This window comes from Athalia rosae, chromosome 5, assembly GCF_917208135.1.
Source record: "Athalia rosae chromosome 5, iyAthRosa1.1, whole genome shotgun sequence".
Classification (NCBI taxonomy): Eukaryota; Metazoa; Arthropoda; class Insecta; order Hymenoptera; family Athaliidae; genus Athalia; species Athalia rosae.
This window is the reverse complement of record NC_064030.1, coordinates 5,689,059-5,703,049: the sequence shown is the minus strand read 5'-3', so window position 1 is coordinate 5,703,049 and position 13,991 is coordinate 5,689,059. Positions and strand designations below refer to the sequence as shown.

The window sequence follows — 13,991 nt, the reverse complement described above, 5'->3', positions numbered from 1 at the left end:
GTCTTCACCCCCCCGAGAAACCGTTATGGTTTTCGAATTATGCACTCCTTGCAGTTAGTGACTGTGACTTTACGACGGTGACACGGCATTTAAGGGGCGTAAAATGGAGACGGGAGAATCATAAAACAGCGGGATGACGTAACTCCGCGTAATTGCGGAAGAAAACACGTACCCACCCTCGCCTAGCGAGCTGAGTTATCCCGCCTTATCCTCACCTAGTTTTCAGACAGACGTAAGCGGGAGACGGGGAATTTCGGGCGTGTCGCGTACCTCCCTCCTCCAGCGTTATATTTTGCTTTATACACCCGGTGGGCCCTCGTCAAGGTCGGAAGGTCGGCTCTAGAATAATTCGCGTTGTTTTAACAAGTGGAAATTTATAATGACAAGGTATGCAAAAATTACGAATCGGGTATTATTAAGATTCTTGGGTTAAAAAGAACTAGACTCGAGCGTGGGTATATACATAGCTCTTTGCGGAGATTTGTTTAATCTCAACTGTGTAGTTAGGTTCGTTAGAAAATCGAGTAGCGGGAGTGACTTATTGTGTTATAATATTTTGAACCCTACGGACGGCGTTGAAAAAGTTTAATTTCATACCTATACAGCGATGACGTGTTAATTGAACGTTAATTATCAGACGTAGCGGAAAATCAAAATGAGCGCAACAAACGCCCCGCACTGTAAAATCAAGCAAGGCGTGATAATTATTTTTATTTTCATAGCGTTTTACGATTAATTTAACTACCGCTTTCTCTAACCACCCACACACCTCATCCGCGCTTGCCGACCCACCCGCTCGTGTGAAGCACAAAAACCAGAGGGACTCCGAGCGTTAGTGCATACCTACAATTAAATATTACGGACCCGCACGTACCGTTCGTTCTCTACCGAGGCTGCCGCTGTTCTACTACCTGTTCCCGCTACCGCCATTCTCTCGCATAATTTTATTTATTTTCACTGAATATTCATAAACGTCGAGACGGATTTTTTTTTTTTCTTTTCACCCACGACTCACGTTAGACATGTCGTAAATTTTTCTCCTCCCCGCATCTTTCGTCACCGCGGAGGAAACGTGTCCGGCGAAAATGTGACCAACGTGTGACGAAGAATTTCCGATCGTCGATCGACGAAATTCTTTGTTTCATCTCTTCTTCGACTACATCGAAGCGATTTTGTAAAAGGGTGAATATCGAGAACGAATGAACGATACGTTCCACAAAATGTAAACGTGTCGCTAACACTTGCAGTGAGTAAATTTAGCGTAGCCAAGTGGGGCCGGTATAGTACGCAGCGGTGGGTAAAATTTCGTGTAAATTATGGAATCCCATAAAGTTACTGGCATGGTTTTGGTCTCTGTTCACCGCCGTGCAGCGGCATTGTTGTACAGTTTTGGGCTACTGACTGTTATACCTAAAACCCACGAACGAACGTCGCTGGTCGGCGACTACAGCGGATAGTTAACAATGGTGTTGGTATCAGTATATAATTATAGTAATGGCAGCGCGGTTCGTTATATCCATAGTAGGTTGCAACGGTCACCGCGGTGACTGCATTTGCCCGCCCTGTGGCCGCCCGGAATCGCTCGTGGCAGTTGAACTGCGTTCGCACGGGATGCGATTCGAATCCGCGTATACTTATACGTGACAACGTACGAATTTACGGGGGCCGGGGGGCAGCGGATACGAGGGGTTGATTCTACCGGGGGGGTGCGAAGGGGGAGCTGAAGCGAAAGCGAACACGATTTCGAACGGCGCGGTGGTGCTCGCAGACACGAGGTATACGTAGCGGTGCGTCAGGCGAAGTAAGCTCGCGATAATTAGATCGACCAATCACCTTGCCAAAGAGTTTGACGCCCTTCCGTGTCCCGTGGCGTCATCGACTTAAGCCTGATTACGAAGGACGTTCCTGTATTAACGGAGAACCTGTCAGTGGGTGTATATGTATACCCGGTGTACGACGGTAGAAAAGCAGAAACGAAAGCGGTAGCCTAGCTCGCGGGGTCGGTGATCCACGGTGGGTGCGTGCAGGGGTTTATTAAACCCAGTGAAAAGTTTTTGACGTGTAAATTACCATCGATCTTTCGAAGTTATGACCACGCGAAACGGCGGTGGACTGCCGGGAGACCGAGAGCCCAATGTCAATGCCTCGCGCCCCGCGAAACGGCGATTCTTCAATTTTGCTTCGATTGTTTCGATTCGCGAGCCGACCGACATTCGTCGAGTCCTCGAGTTCCCTCGAATTTCCGACTTGTCGAGGACGCATTGCAAAACCGCCCTTGACGAGTTATATCTTGGAAAGTTTTCGCCGCGCGCGAGACAACATTAACGCCGAGGACTAGCTGGTAGTTCGGCAACCTTGTGGTTTTCGCGTACTTTGCCAGCGTAGCACTAACGGCGTTTCACGTTGTTTTGATTTACTGCAGTGATAACTTTGCCATTAACGTAAATCAGTGTTAATATAGTTGATTAAACCGCGGGATTTAATTAAAGGATTAATTTATCAGCTCTAAATATTATCGCTTTTGATACCCCCGCTTCTGCAGACAATAAATTGCGTGATATTTCATTCGTTGTACGTGAGACTTCGACTGTCATGTGCAGAAGTTTATTCTAAAACTAACGGAATGAATTGCCGTTGAAATCCGATGGGAAAAGTCACGCGGCTGATGGATTAATTTCCAAACTCTTTTCCGCCTATTTGGACGCGGGGTCCCTTATAATGCGTACAGAGTGGAGTGGCGGAGTACGAGATGATTCTGTTCCGCTACCATTTCAAATTAAAAAGACATTCGGCGCTCGCCGCGCACAGTATCAGATGGCGAATTAACAGTCGCTACACCCCATGCAGAGGCGATCAACTTCTAATCCCTGTGGGCAAAAACTGCTATACGCGTGTCCATATATCTTTGCAATCATTCCGTGCGATTAAGCGAAATCTCGAGAGGTTTAAACTTTTCATGGCCAGGGGGAAGAAGGGGATGGAGAGGAGGGGGGAGGGGGGGGGGGTTAAGGAGCTGTTAAAATTGTCGAGGAGGGACAGCCCCGAGTTTGTCTACAGCTCGATGAACACTAATATAAATGCAAATCATCTATTACCTCGTGAAAATGTTTCCAAACTGTAATCTGTACTACCGAGCATGCGCCCTGATCTCTCTTTTTTTTTCACTTTTCATTTTATTCGAGTAAAAAAAATGTATCAGATTTTTTTTTTGCTTCACAAAAAAATAAGGATCAAATTTATTTTTCATACACCACCGACGAGTTGCCGCTTCGGATGTGATCTACACCGTACGAGGGCGTAGGAGATAGCGAGTGTGCGAAAAGTAGTATAATGGTATACATGCGGTAACGAAGATATACGAAGGGCTGAGGGAAGGCTTGGATGAATCCAGCGATAAATTCAACGGAAAACTTGACGAATTTGACAGGGGTGAATAGCGACAACTGAGAAAATAGGTAGGCCCAGTTAGGGCGCATTGTCTGAGGCGAAAAAATAAGTGGAAAAAATATAATGAAAAAAAAAAAACAAAAAAAATAAATAATAAAAAACAAGGATCTACCACCGAACTAAGGTTTGGTTAGAACGACGAGCTCGAGAGAGTCAGAGTCAAGTGGGAAAAAAGTAGCGAGATGAGAAAGTAGTGTTTGTTGGCGGAAATATATCCGCGCCGTGGCGACAAGGGCGAAGCCAGAGGAAAGATATGCCGCATGCTATATAGTCCACGGAATTGTCTTTCACAATAAGAGGCTTGTCGGGTTGAAAAGAAAAGTTTCTCGGTTAGGGATGAAATTGTTCGAGCCACGTGTCCCCTTCTTTTTTGCTTGCAGCTACCCTTTTCTCTCTTATTTCTCTTTCTTTTCCATAAACTGCTCGCCAAATCATCGGTTCTTTTCTTCCACTCTCGCTTCGCCATTTTCCTCATATTCACTCTTTTGCAGTATCTCATCTTCCGCTTCGTGATTTTTCGACGTTTTTTTACCGATTGCGGAATCCGTGAACCGCCCTAGAATCTACCTATTCAATTTTTACAAACGAAATGCTCAAAAGTGCCCTAAAAAAAAAAGAATTGCGAGCATAATATTTTTTCCGAATGAATTAAATTTGATCGAGCGTCCGTTATTCCAGCGGGCCTTCAACCGCAAAACGATAAGGATCGCGCCTCGTCGAAGCAAAAACGTTTAAGAAATTTGTGCACGCGTGTGCACCGGCCGCATAAACACAAAGCGCTTTCATGTTGGCAAAAACCGAGGCTAGACGTCAAGAGACATTCTCACGGAGTTTGTTTCTTATTGCTTGGCACCTGCGGCAAATCAACCCCGGCTGCAAGAAGACCCTTCCAGAGGGAGCGTTGCGGTCATCCGGTACCATAAATAAGCCCGCGGTCTTTGATACATACCTACCTACTCCAAGAGAACAGAAGCCCTTGCAGCGACCAGCTGCGACGGAACTCTCGAGTTCCATTTACATTCTGGAAACGGCGTGTATTATTTTTGCGCAAATCTACGATATCCACCGCACCGACGTATGCAGATAAGGCGTAAGGGTTGCTTTGATCAGGTTCGAAACTTTCTTTTTATTACACGTATATATTTACGTCCGTGCAATTCAGAAAATTACTACTTCATGCCGGATACGAGGGACTCGTTGGGGTGCGGAAGTGGGGATAAGAAAAATAATCAAATAAAATTGGATGAAAAATAAAAGGAATATATTCTTCCGTAATGATTTACGCACCGTGGCGCAGAAGAGATACAAAACGAGGTGTCGACGGAGGAGAAATAGAGAGAGAGAGAGACGGAGACCGAATAAAAAAGAAATACAGAAAGATTGAAGGAAAAAGGCCTCAAAGAGGGGCTTCTCCAATTTATCTCAGTTTATTTCCGTTATTCGATTGTTTTGCTTCAACGGCAGGAAATTCCATTTCCTAATCCCGGTTCACGCGTAACTATGTACGTATATATATCCTCGCACACCTGTTATGTTTTATTTCCTAAAGAAAATCTGCCAAATATTTTCTAGATGGTTTATTAGACCGATTTATTATTCATTATTTATCTATACATCAACGGGAGTGTGTTCACTTTTCTTTTTTTTTTTTGTTCCGCGCAACGTGATTCCATTTGGAATTTTGTTTCCACATGGCTTTATTTCAATTCCCTCTGTAACTCGCCCGCCTCCCCTTCCCTTTATTCCCATCTCCCTTCAGTCGTATTATGTAACCCTCTCTAATAAAATATGTCGTGTGTACACATACGTGTACGTTTACGGTTTGGTACGGTATGTACGTGTACATGTACAACTAGGTATCCGTACGTACATGCTCGCACGTAAACTTGTTCACTCAAAGTGGCGTGGGATTAGGAAAATGCCATTTCGCGCCAAATTTAGAAACCACCCCTTGGAAATTGTATTTTCGCGCTTTATATGAGACCCTCTCACGAAAATCTCGGCAGGATAAAAGGACGACTCTGATCAGCGACCTCAGGAACATGCTACAACGGTTAGGTGCCTCACCCTGAGAACATGTTTATCGATTGAAATCTTCGGAAACCATTTCCCTAACGTTCGTTCGTACCGTGAAAATGACTATACTTTGATACGGCGCGGTTAAAGGAGCGATCATCGCACGGTAGCCGTGACGATTAAAAAATAATTAACGCTCGTATGGGTGTTTGGTCGTGTGTGGTATGTGGTGTTTGGTCGAGAAAACGAGGTGCGGGGGGTGGGTTCAGTTTTGCGAATTCGCAGCAATAAATCGGCTCGCGTGCATATATTTTTCGAAACGGACAATATTTTCACTCGCGACGGCGGGCGACCGTCGACGTCGAGGGGGTATAGACCGGGGGGTTCGGCCGGGTGACACCTGGCCAAGCGATACGTTAGCGTGTCAAAAATCGCACGCGCCACGAAACATAATTGATGAAGCCTTTGGTAATTAATAGGGCGCGGCTCTCTCGCGCAACAGCGACCGATTTAAAACTGACTGCCAGTTTGCGCTAGGTACTCGGCCCCCTCCGTCTCCACCTCCCTCATATTTCCCCGCCATTGCCTTTTGGCTAATTGATACGTAGCCATTAATTATTACGTCATTTCCGTCGAGGTGTGTTGCGGAGCTCGCGCGCGCCCGCGCACGTGCCAATGACACTCGTACGGAGCGCGTCGGTTTTCATTTGTGATAATTGTTCATAATCAAATTTATTCTTTCAATATACCTCTGCGATCCGCAACCTGCAACACGCGCACGCGGCCAGTCGACGAAATTATCAAGCGTTTTTTTTTTTTAAATTCCTAATTTGATACACATGTGCGGGGACAGTTTATCCGATGATCTTTTTTTTTTTTTGCACATGGTTTGAAAAAATCGTCGGTGCTATCGGTATAGTTTATCGTCATCCGTCGTTTTAATTTGAACGAAAGATAAATTTCATGTTTAATGATAATCTTCCACCGCTCACTCACCGTGACAATGTGGAAAGGAAAGCGAACAGAGGCGGCACTTACTTCTTAACAATCCAACTGATTTTCAAAGTCGAGTCGTTAGCGTTCACGCGCTTATTAGCTATCCGCAGGTAGATTACAGGCGATTACAAACGTCGGACGACTGCGTGGCAGCACCGCGAAGCGACGCCCCTAGTCGACGAAGTCTGTATTTAGCATTCTCTAATTAAGCGACGGTCCATCTGCATACGAATGCTAGATAAGTGGTCCCTGCCTAACCGTAGCCACCGTAACCCAGGGCGCTCGCAGTCGAGTCACACCAACCCTCGGAGTACTCGTACCGAGGTCTCCGCCGTTCGCAGCTCAGATATCTCACTTGTTGAATTTCTCGCTCGCTTCTCTTTGTAATTGTCAATGAGAATATCCCGCTCGCGAAACGTCTGGCGTACGACGTGCACAAGGAATTCGTATACACACATACACGGCGTGTATATCGTGCCCCGCGTGGCGCGAGAGGGAAAAAATATTCTCTATAGAATTTCATCGGAGTTCGATTCGCAGAAACATCGAGATCCGAACTATGCGAGGCTGTACGTCAAATGAGTCTGACAGATATTTTCTAAATAATACGACGCGATTAAATTTTTCTCTTTTTCCCCCCTCTTCTTTTCCTCAGTATATAGAACGGAGCTTTTTTACTGTAAATAAAATTCCAGCTGGGAATATCTCACACCCTATACACAAGGCTGCAGTATGGGGTTGAGCGCTGCCTCGGAGGAAGGGGGCGGGCACAAATCCTACATGATTAAATATTGATTCGAAATCAGTTCGTATTGCCTCGCTAAGGGGCTTAAGAGATTTCTTCTCATTTTATTTTCCTCCTACAACCCGCGCAACTTTTTCATTTCGATTTCCATGCCCGCCAATTCTACCGACAGCAGTTGCCCGAAAAAAAAAAAAAAAACTGTCGCCGTTTCTTTCTTCGTTTATAATTTATGTCGGTGCGCGAATGATGCGAAGACGTCGAACCTACCCGGCAACCGTCTCGTTATCTTAATTTCACCGACGACCACCACCTGCAGTCTCATTAAACTGCAGCTCGAGGTATTCTCGCTTGTCAAAATGCACTTCTTTCTCTTTCGATATCGCGCGATGGTAATCAGCTTCAGCTGCGAGGTGCGCCGACGCGAATTCATTCGATTACTTATCATCCCTTATTTTCCGACTTCGCGTGTATGCTGAACGCGAAGCTACGCCGACATCGACTACGATCACGAACCGGTCGGATGACACGATGAGTACGCGGGGTAGTTATGGAAAATTTCTTTAAAAAACCAATTTTGCGCCAGCACAGTTAGAGCTAATATGTTTCTCTAGGATTCCAATTTCCTCGGAATAACGTCGGGTGGGATGAGTGGTGTATTTTTTCCCTCTAAATTTTACTTACATCGGAAAACTACGTCGCCGTTGAATATCATCTTTGCGCCCGACACGTTCGAGATTTTCAAACAACGCGGCAATAAATATATAAAGCAAAAACATACAACTCCGGGGGGTGCTCGAGCCCGACAACGGTTATATAATCATTGTGAGCTCTCTGGCAGTTTATCAGGACAGACTAGGGCGGACAGTTTGTCGTTGAATTCGTGTTCATATACCGCGTCAAGTGGGTCATAAAGCGTTGTCTCCATTCGGTAAATCCAGGAATGTTAATCAGAAAGCGAGACACACGCGTAACGAACAAAGCACGCGGGAATTGAACCGCGTTTTGGAGTAACTACGACAGACCTAGTGCGTATATAACTGACAATGAGATTCGCGATGTTTTACATTTTTTCTTTCCTGAGAAATTGATGTGAATCTGAACGCACTACGTGCCTTTTCATTCGTATCTTGACTAGCTGATAAGATGCTAAAGAAATGGATCAACCGAAAGATGATGAAATGCAAAATGACAGATGTGTCAGCAGTTAAGCGTTGTGCGACAGAATGACAGATTTCGCCCCTGCCAAAATTCAGTTTTTACGATTGGGGGTCACAAAAAATGCACATTTGTAAGGGCAGGCTGGTGGATGGAGATGAAGCGAATGAGTAGATTATGGTCCACAAATAATCCATACGAGAAATTACATTCTGAGCGTTGGCCGTGAAATCGAGAAAATTTGAGAATATACAATTTTGGATTCTTTCAATTTTAGTGCGAAAAAAAAAAAAATTTTCAAATTGGATTTATTATGATTTTCTTACGTATTTTGACCTCGAGAATGCGAATCTGGAAGAGAAATTCATCTATCTCTAAAATTAATCAAGTTATCGCCAATTTTCAGCTTTTTGGGGTCAAAAATAAAAAATTGATTTTTTAGTCTATCTTCATGTAATTTGAGCTCAGGAATCCGAATCCAAAAGAAGAATTGATCTATCTTAAAAAATGACCGAGTTATCGCCGAATTATCGCATTTTTTGGCATAAATTTGAGGATATCTCGAAGGGAAAAAATCGTAGCTCAATTTGGGCAACGGATTCGTGTTCCTGAGGTTAAAATACATGAGAAAAGTGCCATACGATCAATTTTTAAAAATAAAAATTTTTGGCCAAAATTTGAAAAAATCGTAAGGGGTACCCCTTGGAAAAATCTCAAATTTTAACCAAAAATTTTTATTTTTTAAAATTGATCGTATGGCACTTTTCTTATGTATTTTGACCTCAGGAACACGAATCCGTTGAGTAAATTGAGCTACGATTTTTTCCCTTCGAGATATCCTCAAATTTGTACCAAAAAATGCAAAAAAATGGGGATAACTCGGTCATTTTTGGAGATAGATCAATTTTCCTTTCGGATTCGGATTTCTGAGCTCGAATTACAATAAGATAGACCAAAAAATGAATTTTTTATTTTTGACCCTAAAAAGCTGAAAATTGGCGATAACTCGGTCAATTTTAGAGATAGATCAATTTTTCTTTCAGATTTGGATTCCTGGGATCAAAATACACAAGAAAATCATATTAAACCCAATGGAAACAATGATTTATTTTTTGCTCAAAAATCGAATTTTTTCTTGGTTTTTCAAGAGTAATCGCACATATAATCAGCTCAGGAATCCAAATCTGAAAGACAAAATCATCTACTCATGCAATCGATCGAGTAATCATCAATTATTCGCTGTTGGGAACAGAAAAATTATAAGACATATCGATTGGTTTTAGTCGTAGACCCACTTTGATTCGTTGCAATCCATGCATGGGTCGAAATATTTGAATTCCTCGGTCCACGAGGAAGTCCGAGCTTTGCTGGAGTCAGCGTAGTCAGCAGCGTAGCGCTTTGTTGTGAGACGTCACCTTCGGGGCTGAGCAGAGGTGACGCCCCACAACAAACCGCGCGCCCGTGGCTACCTGACTGCAGCTAAGCTCGGGCTCCCTCGAAGACCGAGAAATTCGAATATTTCAAACAGTGAACGAGACAATTTTTAGATATTTTCTATGATTTTTACAAAAAAAAATGTTTCTTCTCGATCTCGATCTTTCCGCTCCACAAAGCGCAACATACCTACATAAATGCACAGTGGAATATAATTTTCGAGTATGAAATTACGATTAGGCTTACCATGTCGATATTTTAAATCTGTAGTATCCTTTTTCCATCTCCGACTTTTCTTTCACCTCGTTTTTCACGAGAAAAAAGCTAGGAAAATTCGTCAAGTGCAGCTAGGATCCACACGTATGCGTGAGGTTGTCCAAGGCAGTGTGTACAATGGAGAACCAGCACAACTGGCTCGAAGCCAAAATGAGCTCGTCTCCCGGTGTGACTTTTCTTCCCTAATCTGGGTCGAACACGAATGGAACCTGTGAAATTGGAATAAGATTTAAGGGTTGTCGAAACGCCGAGCGACTCGCCTCCCGTCTTGCAAACGGCAAGTACAACAAGGTCTCGGAATGAATCGACGGACAGTTCTAACGCAACGCTAATGGTTTCCGGATCAGTTTAATCGAGAACCGTATTAATACCAATATTAACCGGAATGTGATAAGCGTATACTATCAGTCTGAGGCAGCTGGTAATCGAGAGGCAACCCCCGGAGGGTGCACCAGCAGGCAGTAAACGCTACAGAATTGGAGCAGCTCGGGTGAGACGGGCGATATACCTGTTGGCTGGGGTGATTCTTGACTGTTTGCCAATTCCAGATCCGATAATAATAATTACCTTTGTCTCGCGGTAGGCGTTATCACTCATCTTCGCCTCGCTCTACGCTCCGTATTCGCTTTCGAAATTCTCGCCCCTGACGCGATGTCCTGCGTCCCGCGGACCTTACGGACTTTCCGGTCGTCGCGGAAAAATTCCAGCGTCAGAAAGGGTAGGTACGTACCGAACGCGAGTCGCGAATTAACGGAACGTAGGGGCGATGGAAAGTTCTCCCCAACGGGAGACCGCGGGGCGTTAGGATACCTCATCTCCTCTGTGAGAGGAAAGTCGAAAACTGGTAACTGGCGGCGTGCTAAGGATTCTGCAAGGTAAGGACTTTGATTGGATGTACCGCGAGCGCCTCATCCCGTACTTCTAATCTCAATTATTAATTAAATCTAGCACATGAAGCTGTTTTAGCTCCGCTGTGCGACTACTGTAAAGTATAACCCATTCGCAACGCTCGGAATCCTGATCGTAAATTACGGCGAATACTGCCTATGCCGTAGACGTGAAGGCATAATTACATTCGCGGCGTTGGATTGTAACGAGGGTCGGAAAGTCACGTTCATACGGACGTACTACACCGGCGAAATCGTTCGTCGGTGAAGAATATTTCACCATGCATTTTCAACTAACCGTAGCCGGACTGCTCGTTTAACTATTTGTACGTTAGACTGTAGCGTGACGTTAAAAGGTACACAGGTAATGGATATGTATTTTTACGTACACCGATGTGCGTCGACGGGCAGACAGACAGACCAGTCGCATACTGAATTTACATGGGGCAGCTGACGATGTGAAGTTCTGCGCGGAGGGGGGGGGGGGGGGGGGGGGGGGGAACTTTTTTTTTTTTTTTCAACATACCCAATAGATCCGGAATCCGTAGACTGACCCAATACGACTGAAAGAGACATTGAACCTCCCTGTTGCATGTATGAATTGCAAAAGTACGTTGCGCCGTTACCAGTGGCTGCAGACGGCACTGGACGCGATGAATAGCAATTGAAATATTGGTAATTTTTTTCTGCGCGTGCCAACGCGATTCCCGTTCAGTGTTCATTCGTTGATTACATGCAGCGTTTCGTTTCGTTTCGTTTCGTTCGCAACCCTCTTTCATCTCAACATTTTCCCCTGTGCTCTGACTCTTCCTCGTAGTTTCTCGCCGTTCACCCTGTAATGACGTGTATTGATGCACCTGCAGCGAGCTTTATGTACGCCGCTCCAGCCCAGGATTGCATTTTTATTAAAATATTTCGATCGGCATGTTTCAAAAGGGCGAACGACGACGTCGTGTCTTCTCACCAGCCGTCAATGAGGATCTAGAAATCAAATGTCGGATATCAGTTCCTCTGAAACGTTTTTTCATACTGCCATACTTCGCATACCTGAATCCTCGTGTATTATTGAAAGCAATAAACATAATTTCGTAACAACGCATTCTTAGAGTAATAAAAATTTCTAGAATTTGTGTTATTAATTCGAAAAATGATCGGCTGAATTTCTTCTCTCCATATTTCAGTCCGCTGTATTTCGCGGTTGATCCGACGCGCTGTCCGATCGTTAGAGGAGATGTAATTAGAAGATAGGCAGTACAGGCGGGTGTCCTCTAATCGCCGGGTTAAATGCAGAGATGACGCCGTGAAGTACGTCTGTAATTAGTGAACCACGTATGCAAATCCGTTGCCGAGAATGCAGCTAAGCCCGGGAAAGCCCTCGAACCCTGTGAGCCTAAGGTTACGCGATCAATCTGTGTCGTAATTAATAAGACTCGTTATCACACCCTCTGCGTTAACTACTTACGACGCACCCATCTCCCGATCACCATGCCGGAAAGTCTCCCCTTCCCTTCGAACGATCTTGACCCCTGCGTAACAAAAAACTAAACGACTCCTCCTTAACCCCGCGATCCTTACAAATTGCCGGGATGAAAGAGCCCTGTAAAAGGCACCGTGTGTAGTATCAGAAGCTAATATCTTCCAAAGCGTACCAATTAGGAAGCTACCAGTCGAGCGATGAACTGCTGAAATAAAAAAAAAAAAAAAAACAGGAGGAGAGACCGCTACCTAAGGGGATGTATGCAAGGCTTTCCAAATTGTTTGGTTCTTAACCGATACGTGGAATATTCATAGAGCATTGACCATCGGATAGCGATACTTGTTTTTATTTTCATTTCACCTCGCGCAGCGTATATCCCGTGAGCTCGAACGCTATCCCGGCGTCCAATGTCCACCTTGCAGAGGACCGCATCGCGCGGTACACGTTGGAAATCGAACTACCGCGTATACAGACGAATGGACGGTAGGTCCGTGACTAAGCGAGACTAGGTATTGGCGAAAATAAACGAGGCGGCGGGCGCACCGATGTCCCCTCTCGTCCCGCGTACCTCCACCGGGCGTTGGGTGGCTATTACAATTAGTCACCATTATGGTAGGATGGGCAGGAGCTCTGCGACGGACGGACACATCGAGGGAAGCTGCATGCTGACCGGCGGGAGTCTATCATTGCTGACCAGCCGGCTCTACCGAAGCGGACCGAAACCGAACTGAACCGAGCAAAACCGTTCCATCGTTCGAACTTGGAACCCTCGAAATCGGGTGCCAGGGGGTAGAGCGCTGGTTCCACCAGGACGCATCGTAATTACAAGCATTCATTTCACACTGAAAGCCGAGCATCGCGTCAACCGACCGAGCCGGGGCGATCCAGAGCGCGCCATGTCATGGGACGGCGAATGTACTTTTTTTTCACATTTTTACCCTTCTATTTTTCTTCTTACTTTTTCTTTTTTTTTTTTCTTTTTTTCTCTCTATCTATCTCGTTCCCATTTCGCGCGAAGTCTTCTGTTTATTTGGGAAACTCATTAGTCACGAGGGTATAGATTGCGACGTGACGTAACAAATGAATCGCTTAAAAAGCTGCAATACTTCCGAGGTCGGTAATCGCGGTTTATTCGTCGTACGGACGACGGTGGTGAAAAATGCGGAGAAACTGGCGGAGGTAGAGTGAGGAAGTCCCAGGATGCGCTGGTAAGAACAACCCCGTCTGAATCTCCGGTCTTTTATTTTTCCTCGTTAACCGCCGACTGCAGTTTTCGCAAAACGAAGTCCTGAGAGGGCCTAACGCAGATCCACAGACGCCACTCCAGCCTCTTATCAACCCCTTAATCAGATCCAGCTTACTCGGCGCGTGGCGTACCTACTCGGCATTACTTTTTATATCGTCCTTTTTTTGATTTGACTCGCTTCGCGTCTCCTACATTTAACGACCTGAGAGACCAGCGATTTTTAGGCTTCTCGCGGAGACTTCGCAAGGATCATCTTACGCTGCGATAACGTACACGTTATTTACCTCGATTAAATTTTGGTCAAGTTTGGAC

General features: G+C 45.0%; 1 protein-coding gene across 2 annotated transcripts; it reads right to left on the bottom strand.

Moving 5' to 3' along the window:
- Positions 1–10,039: 10,039 nt before the first annotated feature.
- Positions 10,040–12,585, bottom strand: LOC125500888. Of its 2 annotated transcripts, XM_048655043.1 has the most exons (3): positions 12,004–12,585; positions 11,483–11,937; positions 10,040–10,278 (listed from the first exon to the last, which is right to left on the bottom strand). In XM_048655043.1, exons 2-3 carry the CDS (start codon positions 11,733–11,735, stop codon positions 10,118–10,120), a joined length of 414 nt encoding a protein of 137 aa, XP_048511000.1. In that variant the 5' UTR covers positions 11,736–11,937; positions 12,004–12,585; the 3' UTR covers positions 10,040–10,117. The 2 variants fall into 2 exon arrangements, with proteins under 2 accessions (XP_048511000.1, XP_048510999.1); XM_048655042.1 differs by having other exon boundaries at positions 11,483–12,585.
- Between the last annotated feature and the right edge of the window lie 1,406 nt (positions 12,586–13,991).